At 45.0% G+C, this 10931-nt stretch overlaps 1 protein-coding gene across 3 annotated transcripts in view; it reads right to left on the bottom strand.

Annotated features, from left to right (window-relative positions):
- Nucleotides 1-192: 192 nt before the first annotated feature.
- The window catches only part of NUP85 (nucleoporin 85), a 70587-nt gene continuing 59848 nt past the window's right edge, over nt 193-10931 (bottom strand). For all 3 annotated transcript variants that reach the window (XM_042915959.1, XM_042915958.1, XM_042915960.1), the window contains 8 exons: nt 3903-3986; nt 3698-3763; nt 3377-3528; nt 2513-2630; nt 2303-2403; nt 1240-1391; nt 741-842; nt 193-367 (listed from right to left, as the gene is read on the bottom strand). In XM_042915959.1, coding sequence (XP_042771893.1) covers nt 269-367; nt 741-842; nt 1240-1391; nt 2303-2403; nt 2513-2630; nt 3377-3528; nt 3698-3763; nt 3903-3986 — 874 coding nt within the window. In that variant the 3' untranslated portion in view covers nt 193-268. The remainder of the gene's footprint in view (nt 368-740; nt 843-1239; nt 1392-2302; nt 2404-2512; nt 2631-3376; nt 3529-3697; nt 3764-3902; nt 3987-10931) is intronic.

The raw sequence follows: 10931 nt of genomic DNA, 5'->3' as shown, positions 1-10931 counted from the left end.
CAAATAGGAAAGAGGGCACTGCACTCACCATCATAACTTCCAGGAGTGGCTTTTTCTTTTGGGAGACCAGGAAAAAAGTTCCATGCCAAGGAGAACAGAACGCGTACTTTCTAACACCTTAAGTTCACAGCAGAGGTAGGAAAAAACCCCTAGCTGAACTTTTAAGAATTTGCCTTCTATTTGAGGGGGAAGAAATGTTTTTATTCTTTCAAAAATTTATATACATTGTCATACAAAGATGCCAGGCTACAGCAGCTCTTGGCTAGCCTCAGGAGCCTTCCAGTGAGCCTTCTTTTATAATGGCCCGGGCAAGATTTCGCGCAAGAGCAAGTCTCAGCATTTCCAGCTTGGTGTTCTCTATGTCCTCCTAAAAAGCAAAGAAGGCCAGCATAAGGTATGGCAGGAAGTGTTCCTTCTTTAAAGTTCTGCAAGGTTCTATGTGACCCGGAGGCAGACCAAGGGCATTTAACCCTTAATAGCTTCTAGCAAGTGATTTATCTGAGGGAACTGCATGCAAAGAACCTCTGCGACTGACCAACAGACGAGGAGAGACCAGAACACTAGGATCACCCCACTTTCTCCTAAAACAAGCTGGTGTGTCAATTACAGGTTAAGAGCCAAACCAAGAAGGACAAGTTTGTAAGGGGCCAGCGTTTCAGGAGGGAAGTAGGGGAGTCCAAGATAGAGGGAGCCTTTTCTTCTCGCCATTATAGAATCAACAACCCAAAAGCTAAAATGACCTGGAGTCGCTGAGCACCAGGCTCTCCCCGCACTGGCCTTCCTGAGGCCAAGTCCTCCAGACATCTCATCAGCTCATATGTTTGCTCTGTTGTAAAAATCACCTAGAAGAGAAAAAAGAAGCCGTTTTGCTTAGATGCTTCCCAACCAAGGCCTGCGCTGATCTGGGCATGTGCCCGGGTTCAGAGATTGCCTTCCGTGCATGCCCTTTGGAGGGGCAGGCTTCATATATCAGCCCTGGAAGAACAGCACCCGTACTGTCACCCCCAGCCTTTCTCATCAGGGCACTAGGCTGAGTATTGTTAGTAGACAGCTGCCTCATTTCAAATTAAGTAGCTTTTCTCGTCGTAGATACTCTTATTTCCAGGCAGGGCATTACGAGAGAATGCCCCCCACACAGGGCTCTACTTGGGAGATGATGTGTGGATGTGCAACAGCTACAGAATGAAGCATTCTGTCAAAGACTATAAAACACAAAATCACTGTGGATTAAAACTGTACCTGTTTCTGTTCCAAAAGGGGCAGGGCATCTGTTAGTAGTGTTACCCAGAAACATCGTGGAGCAATCTGAGAAGTCATCAATGACAGGAGAAGAGAAGCCGCATCAAAAAAGCGCTTCTCCCCATAAAATCGGTGGAACTCACGGTACTTTCCTATTGTGAAGAGAGAACACTAGGTCACCTCTCGCCCTAAACAAGCCAAGAGAAACCCCAGACCAGCCACATGAAAGCAGAGAGATTCTTTCAGAACTGACAACAAACGTCCTGGACCAATGAGAACAACAGAATTAAAAAAAAAAAAAACAAAAAAACAAAACATGTTTTGGGTGCCTGGGTGGCTCAGTGGGTCAAATGTCCACCTCTTGATTTCAGCTCAGGTCATGACATCGCAGTTTGTGAGTTCAAGCCCTAAGTCAGGCTCTGTGCTGGCTGTGTGGAGCTTGCTGGGGATTCTCTCTCCCTCTCTCTGCCCCTCCCCATTCACGTAGATTATAGAGAACGTTCTATAAGAAAGCTGAACAGATTCTTCAAAAATGTCACAGTGAAGAAACACCAAGAAAGGCAGGGGCACTAAAGAGACAGGACAACTGAATTTGTGAACATGGAGTTGATAAAAGACCTTGCTGGGACAGCGGATGTAATCAGAATGTAGATTACAGATTTGAGGAGAGCATTCTGGTAACTGGTTATATCGGAGGATGTTCTTGTTCTTAGAAAATACATGCTCAAGTATTTATGAGGAAAGGGAAACAAAGTCTCCAACTTACTTTCAGACTGTTCCCTAAAAACCTAATAAAATAAATGAGGCAAAATATAAATGGTGAATCTGGATAAAGTGTATACATGGGAGTTCCTTATTCCTGCAACTACTTTTGCACCTTTCTCTTTAATTTTGAAATCACTGGGAAATGTTAACCAGAAAGTATGCTTTGCAGAGTCTGGCACACAGGGTTCTATGTGGTTTGGAATTTGGGCTTAACAGGAAGGAAACACTGGAGAAGTCTAGATGGTACCTCCCATCTCCACCATGCCGAAGGTCCAGGGGACAGAGCCCAAAGACTCACCTAAGAAGGTCAGTCGATCACTGAGCATCATGGCTGGCCCAAGGTTGTCAATGAGATCCAGATCGGAAAAGCAGCCTCGCTCACAGTAATCCCTGAGGAACCTGCAAGGCCAGGCCCAGAGGTCAGAGCGGCAGTCCCAGGCCCCACTTCCTCAACCTCCCAACTTCCCATACAGCTCCCAGAAAGCCAAAAGGGACTGACTGAACCCACCTGTCTGACACCAGCGTGGCAAAGGCTGCATCCTTGGCTCGGATGCTCCAAGACAGGGCAGAGCCCAGGCGATTGTTGCGGACAGCTTTCATGGCTAAGATCTTACAAATGCTGCGAACTTGGCAAGAAAAAAGAAAGAAGGTTAACTTTCCACCCTGCAAGTCACTCCATTCATAACCCTTGCTGGACAGAAACAGGCTTCCCGACTCCTCTGAGCTTTCTGCAGCCTGTCCACAGGCTCCAAATACAAGTTGGTCGGTAACACTGGGAACTTTGGGGTTTATAAATTGTCTCCTGGCTCTGATCACACTATGACCCACCCTGGCAGGACTGGCTTTGTGAGTGGGTTTGATTTCAGGGATGGCAAAAAGATTTTTATTGCTCTCCAAAGGTCAGCTCCTTCATTATCTGTCCAGGTGTCAAAAACACCCTTTGGGTCTTGAATGCCATGTGCTTTCAGAGATGGTCATACGCAAGCAAATGCCTTGAAAAGAAAACTTGAGTTTTTGCACTCAACGGTGAGGGGAGGAGGAACAAATAACACTGCTTTCCTTTCTGTGCTCCTCCTGAGCTGACTCTGGTCCTACTTCTTCCCCACTGAGCAGCCTTAGCAACAGCAATCCACCTGGGAGAAGCTGACCCCAACCCTGAACTTAGAGTAGGCAGGAGACAGAAGTGAGAATCTTTTTAAAAGGTAATGTGCTCCATTGCTTTCTAAGTCTCGGTGGATCCCCAGCTCCTTGTCCTTCCTTCCTCAGTAATTTTCCTGTTTTGGCTTATCTCTTGGCACGCGCTGCCCGGCCTCTCTCTAGTGTGGCTGGCACGGCATGAGCAGAAAGTATGTCGGGAAGAGGGCAGGCTCACCTTGCTCAGTCATCTGCCGCTGCTCGCAAATCCGCAGCACCTTAAGGGCTTTCTGCTCAGTGCTCAAAGGGATCCGCTCAATGTGCAGCTCCAAGGAAACTCGGCCCAGCTCAGGGCAGTAGTCGAAGTAATCCACTCCCAACTGCCAGAGGCTGCAACAGTCCGAGGACAGACATGAGGGCCTGGAGAGCCCAGGTGCTGCCCTGGAGCTCAAGGACTGGCACTGAGATGGCTCCTCCCGCACGCCCCGTAGACTTCAGGGAACCAGATGGGAAAGAACACCATCTTGCATGCTGAAAAGCACCGTTGGGGTCTTCCTACCTATGATGAGCAAACAGGCCGGAGGCATATTCCAGCAGGAGGAACTCTCTCATGTTGGATCCGAAGCTGGAATAAAATGTAACATGAGACCAAAACCCATGGCCTGCTCCATTCAGGGCCCTCCCACAGCCAACCATGCTTCCTTACAGTGGACCCCCCTCCCCGCGCCAAGTCCCAAGGGCTGGCCTGGCTGCCACATACTTACTAGAGGTTGTGTGACTGGAGGAGCTTGCAGTGATCCAACAGGTCTGTCAGATGGGCCACAAACCACCAGTTGCTTAAGGCAATGCTGTGGGTTCAAACCCAAGGAGGAGAGTCGGGGTCAGAGAGTAGGATCCATATGAGCAGAGCATGAGCAGGACCCCTCATGTTCTTTGAATAAAAGGATAGGTGGGACAGTGACAAGCCGAAATCCGTTTGGAAGAAATTTCTCTGTGTTGTGTGAGGACTGACAGTGCATACCCAGAAGGAAGGTCAACCCTCAAAGTGGCAGCCAATAATCTGTATCTATGGAGAATGTCACAGTGAAAATAAAATTCAAGGATCCAATCAGATGCAGACAATGTGGATACAGAATAATGTGTAAGAACAAAAAGAAACAGATTTATAAAAACAGAACTGGTGGTTGCCAGTGGGGAGGAAGGTGGGAGGATGGGAGAACTAGGTGAAGAGGTACAAACTTCTAGTTAGAAAATAAGTCAATAAGTCAGTCGTGGGGATGAAAAGTACATCACAGGGAACATAATAATCTTTGTGTGATGACATAGTAATTACACTGCTGGTGGGGAGTATTTTGTAACGTACAGAATTGTTCAATGTTGCAAACCTGAAACTAACACATCAACTATACTTCAATTAAAAAAAAGATGGGATGGTTGTAGGTTAAGTGTCTGACTTTGGCTCAGGTTATGATCTCATGATTCGTGAGTTCAGGCCCCACACTGGGCTCTCTTACTGTCAGTGCAGAGCCCACTTCAGATTCTTTGTCCCCCTCTTTCCCGCTACCCTGCTTACGTGCTCTCTCACTCTTGCTCGCTCTCTCATAAATAAACTTAAAGATAAAAAAGTAAAGATCAGGGCACCTGGGTGGCTCAGCTGGCTGAACGTCCAATTTTGGCTCAGGTCATGATCTCATGGTTCATGAGTTCAAGCCCCATGTCCAGCTCGCTACTGTCAGTGCAGAGCCCACTTCAGATTCTCTGTCCTCTCTCTGCCCCTCCCCCACTCATGCTTTCTCAAAAATAAACAAACACTGGGGCACCTGGGTGGCTCAGTCAGTTGAGCATCTGACTTCCGCTCAGGTCATAATCTCACAATTAGAGAGTTTGAGCCCTGCATCAGGCTCTGAGCTCTGTGGTGCCAGTGTGGAGCCTGACTGAGATTCTCTCTCTCCCCCCTTTCTCTGCCCCTCCCCCACTTGCATGAGCGCGCACGCGCTCTCTCTCAAAAAAAAAAAAAAGACTAAAAGATTAGTGGTTTCTGATGCTTCAGGAAACATGGAATTCAGAGGAACATATTTTCATTTGGATTCACTGTTAATGTTTCTCATTGTATAGCTTTTGATTACCATACTTTATGAATACAACTGTATACATAAGACAGTTTAAAAACCATCTTGTGTTCAGGTTTAATACTTTGCATGAAGAAATTTTTGTTCAGTTACAAGATTTGTAATTTTATTGTATTTATAGTCTGACCAGGATGAAGGTTAAGTCCTTCCCCAAACTATACTTCACATCCCCCCCCCCCCAACCCAAATCAAACTTTTAATCAAAGCCTAGAATCATCTAGGGCCCTTGTGAAAAATGCAGGTTTCTAAGGCCCTTTGAAGGTCTGATTAAGTTCCTTGGAAATCACTGTTTTACATCATCAATGTTTGTAAGCTCCCTAGCATCCTTTTGTACAGTGTACCAGCACACTTATCAGTGTGCCTCCATCATTTCGGGTTAGGTTATTCATTTGTTACTTGGCATAGGCCTTCTGTATCTGATGCCTATTTTCTAAATCTTGGGAAAAGGGAAAAGAAGCTTTAATGATTGCTTTCTGTAACAAAATCAAGCACAAATGAAAGGAGCAGACTACCAAGGCAGACACAGTCTCGGAGGTGTAATAATGCATTAAGGTAAAAAATGCTGCTTTCGTGATATAAAAATAGGGATTGGCTTACACTGAATTATTGGACAAATGTTTAAAACTTCTGCCTCATTCTTAAGGATGTGGACATACTCAGAGACTCCATCTGTTCCAGGATTCCACCATTAGGGAATAAATATGCTTGTTGGCCTTCCTAACATTCATTTTGAAGATTAGCTATTTTCCAACTTTATTAATAGCTCTGTATTATTCATTCAAAAAACTGTGTGTGCTGGGGTACCTGGCTGGCTGAGTCAGTAGAGCATGAGACTCTTGATTTCAGAGCCATGAGTTTGAGCCCCATGTTGGGCACAGAGATCATTTAAAAAATGATCTATGCTGGGGCATCTGGGTGGCTCAGTTGGTTCAGCATCCAACTTTGGCTCAGGTCATGTGCTCACGGTTTGTGCGCCCCATTTCAGACTCTCTGCTGTCAGGGCAAAGCCCACTCTGTCCCCATCTCTTTCTGCCCCTCCCTCCGTCTCAAAAATAAACATTAAAAAAAAAATTATCTGTGCCAAATTTCAAAGATTTTCCTCTATTTCTATCATCCTCCAATACTAAGTTCTAAAAATTCATTACATGCTACATGAAGTCCTAACATGCTCAAGTTTTTACAGAGTTCTCTCTTGGGGCACCTGAGTGGCTCAGTCAGTTGAGCAATGGACTTGATCCAAGTTCATGATCTCATGGTACATGAGTTCAAAGCCCATGGGCTTTGATCTGGGATTCTCTCTCCCTCTCTCTCTGCCCCTCCCTGCCTCTCAAAACAAATAAACTAATAAGCAAACAAATAAACAAAAGAGTACTCTCCTGGGCCATGTTTTCCTTAGCTATGGCTTTACTAATTTTGTTATTCTGTTATGTTCCTTCCTGACCTTGTCCTTTCTAGACAAGAATTCCAATAAATAAGATATCTGTTTATGGCAGCCCCCTAAACAAAACCCCAACTCATCAGATAATGTTGTTGCTCTTAACTATTCTAACTTCGTCATACGTCCTTATGTATCAGTAATTCAACTGAACACTGTCATTGGGTTAACTAGACAGTGCTTTCGTGGAAAAGATACTACAAATGGAACTTGAGACCACCATTTCAGTCAGTCCTTACCTCTCTGTCCCTGTCATCTGGAAAATGGAAGTAATTTTATCTCTTGCCTACCTGGACTGTTTAAAGAAAAAAATGGGAAAATGGATATAAAATATCTTTAAAAAATTCTTTTCAGTAGTGCTCTATAAATACAAAAATCAGTAAATCCAAGCTTGAGGTTAACACATAAATAGTGCCCTACTAAACTGCTTAGAGACCACCATGGATGTGCTCTAGCAGCACTGCAAATTGGTTCAAATCCAGTCCTGCTAACTCAGTGACTGGCCAGTTATTTAACTTCAGCTTCTTTGCCAAAGTGGAGGAATTATGATGGTCAGTACAGCTCTCTGAGACTCTGAAGCTATCTTTAGAGACTGAAGTTCTAAAAAATTCAAGGGTAACAGATGAAATCAGAAGTGGCCAGTCTTAAGGAAGAATATTAAATAAGGTGAGCAAATGTTAACCCAGAAGATCTAAAAACAAGTTGCCTCCCCTACTCACAACTACAGGCACAGTCCACCCTCCTAGAATAAGGACCATAGAGAACATTAATGACGAGGGACTAGTTCTTAGAACAGAGGGCTGGAGGAGGAGGGAGAACCTGCCACAGGAAGACAAGAGAAAGGAACAGCCCTGAAATAGAGCAACAGTCAGTGTAAAGGCTCTGGAGCAGGAAGTCAGTCTCGTTCCTACTTCAGACTGAAGCCCCTATGACTCAAGCTTGAAGTCAGGCAAAGGCCAGCTCACTTAGTGCCTCGTGATGGGAAGCCACTGGGACAGAAAGCAGGAAAAAATGGCTTAACACTGAAAACAAGCAGCAAATCAAAACTACAATGACATATCACCTCACCCCTGTCAGAATGGCTAAAACCAACAACACAGGAAACAACAGGTGTTGGCAAGGATGCCCAGAAAAGGGAACCCTCATGCATTGTTGGTGGGGAGGCACACTGGTACAGCTACTCTGGAAAACAGTATGGAGGTTCCTCGAAAAGTTAAAAATAGAGGGGATGTTTGGCTACCTCAGTCAGTAGGCACGCAACTCTCGATCTAGGGGTCATAAGTTCAAGCCCCACATTAGGTGTAGAGCTTAGTTTAAAAAAAAAAAAAAAGTTAAAGATAGAACCACCTTGGGTCACTAGATCTCTTTTGATTTCCACTCAGGTCACGATGCCAGGGTCATGGGCTCCATGGGGCATTAGGCTCCATGCTCAGCATGGAAGTTGCTTGGGATTCTTGGTTTCTCTCCCTTTGCCCCTCCCCACCTCACTCACAGGTGTGTGTGTGCGCACTCTCTCAAAAATAAATACATGAATAAATAATAAATATAGAACTATCCTATTATCCAGCAATTGTACTTCTAAGTATTAACCCAAGAGATACAAAAATACTAATTCAAGAGGATACATGCACCCCTATGTTTATTGTAGCGCTATCTACAATAGCCTAATTATGGCAACAGCCCAAGAGTCCATGGACTTATGAATGGATAAAGAAGCTATGGCAGGGACACCTGGGTGGCTTGGTCTTTTTAGTGTCCGACTTCAGCTTAGGTCACAATCTCACAGTTCATGAGTTTGAGCCCCACTTCAGGGGTGGAGCCTGCTTGAATTCTCTCTCCCTCTCTTGAAATAAATAACAATTTTTAAAGAAATGCTTCCTGGGGCACCTGGGTGGCTCAGTCAGTTGTGTCCAACTCTTGATTTTGGCTCAGGTCATGATCTTGCAGTTTGTGAGTTCTAGCCCCACATCGGGCTCCATACTGACAGTGCAGAGCCTGCTTGGAATTCTTTCTCTCTTTCCCTCTCCCTCTGCCCTTCCCACTCTCTCTTAAAAAACAAAAACTAAAAAGCCTGGCTGGCTCAGTCAGCAAAGCATGGGACTCTTGATCTCAGGGTTGTGAGTTTGACACTCACCTTGGGTGTAGAGATTACTTTAAAAAATCTTAAAGGGGCTCCTGGGTGGCTCAATCGGTTAAGCGTCCAAACTGATTTTGGCTCAGGTCATGATCTCATGGTTCATGAGTTCAAGCCCTGCACTGGGCTCTGCACTGAACATGTGGAGCCTGCTTGGGATTCTCTCTCCCCCTTTCTCCCTCTCTGCCCTTCCCCCATGCTCTCTCTCAAAATAAATAAACTTAAGAAAAATAAACGTTTAAAATAAAATAAAATCTTAAAATGAGCAAAGAGGGAATAAAAAAGAGCGAGAAAAGAGGCAATCCAAGAAACAGACTCTTAACTCTAGAGAACAAACTGATAGTTACCAGAGGGGAAGGAGGTGGAGAGATGGGTTAAATAGGTGATGGGGATTAAGAGTGCACTTGTGATGGGCGCCGGGTGTTGTATGGAAGTGATGAATCACCATACTGTACACCTGAAACTAGTGCTATACTGTGTGTTAACTAATGGGAATTTAAATAAAAACTTAAAGACTGAAAAGAGTACTCGAACGGTTGTGTCCAAATGGACAATGTAGAGATGGGGACGGTGGTGAAGCCAGTCAACCTGCAATAGTTCAGGCTGTTGATAATGGTGGCTGGGCTAAGGTGGCAGCTGAGGAGGGAACGAGAAGTAACCAGTTGAGATAATTTTGAAGTTGAGTTAATAGAACTTCTTGATGGCTTCATTAGTGCTTAAAAGCTCAGCAAACTGTATGGGCTTTAGCAAGTGGCTTTGGGGCCAAATAGCCACAGGGCCCTTGTTAGCTGGCAGTGTGACTTTACCAGGGCTCACTTCCCTCATATGTGAGATAGGCTTGGAAAAAACAGCACTTTTGGGGCGCCTGGGTGGCTCAGTCGGTTGAGCGTCCGACTTCTGCTCAGGTCGTGATCTCACAGTCTGTGAGTTCGAGCCCTGCGTTGGGCTCTGTGCTGACAGCTCAGAGCCTGGAGCCTGCTTCAGATTCTGTGTCTCCCTCTCTCTGTCCCTGCCCTGCTCATGCTCTGTCCCTCTCAAAAATGAATAAACATTAAAAAAAAAAAAAATTAAAGAAGAAAAGAAAAAAACAGCACTTTTTATCTCAGGGCACCTGGATGGCTGTCGGTTAAGTGTCCAACTTCTGATTTTGGCTTGGGTCATGATCATGAGATCAATGCCCCACGTGGGGCTCTGTGCTGTGGCACAGAGAGAGGAGAGACAGAATTCCAAGCAGGCTCCACACTGCCAGCACAGAGCCCATTGGAGGGCTCCAACTCACAAATCATGAGACCATGACCTGAACTAAAATCCAGAGTCAGACGCTTAACCGACTGAGCCACCCAGGCACCCCAAAATAAGTAAATAAACTTAAAAAAAAAAAAAAAAAAAAGGCACCTATCTCAAAGGTCTGTTCCAAGATAAATTGAAATAATCCATTAAAACTTAGTCTAGTAAATCTTAACTATTATCACATTACTGTAATTACTAACCATTTTAGTAATTTTGTTAAGTTACCAGCTGCCAGCCTTGCTGTCCTCCACACTCTTCAGACTGTTCTTTCTCAAATACAAATTTCACAGCACTATCTTGCTAAAATCCTCAGTGGCTCCCCATTTGGATACAATCAAAACTACTGGGTACAGTGTATCTGGTCCTTGATAATCTGACACCTTTCTGACCTCTGTCATTTCAACCCCTCACTTAGTGTTTTGGTCCTAAGAGATGTTTACAGTTCCTTCAGCAGGTAACAGGCCTTCTTTCTTTCCTGTCTTTCCGTATGTTTTTGTTTCTGCCCAAAATGATGTTTTTGGCTGAACTTTTCAGGACTCCACTTTGAGTGTAGCCTCCTTTGAGAAGCTTTTCCTCACCTTACAATCTGATATAGGGTCCTCTCTTAAGGGGTTCCACAACATCTGGCCTAGGTAATACATTCAGGAATACAAGAAAAACTGCTATAATCGCAAAGCTTGGCACAGTGTGGGGCATAAAGGATGGGTGAGGGGAGATGGTACCTCGGCCCTCCTGAACAGCTGCCGTTGCCCAGACTGATGTGACAGTTAGTGAGACAGCCAGTGTGGTGGCCGAGGAGCCACAG

Source organism: Panthera leo, chromosome E1, assembly GCF_018350215.1.
Source record: "Panthera leo isolate Ple1 chromosome E1, P.leo_Ple1_pat1.1, whole genome shotgun sequence".
Taxonomy (NCBI): domain Eukaryota; kingdom Metazoa; phylum Chordata; class Mammalia; order Carnivora; family Felidae; genus Panthera; species Panthera leo.
This window is presented reverse-complemented; position numbering and strand designations above follow the sequence as displayed.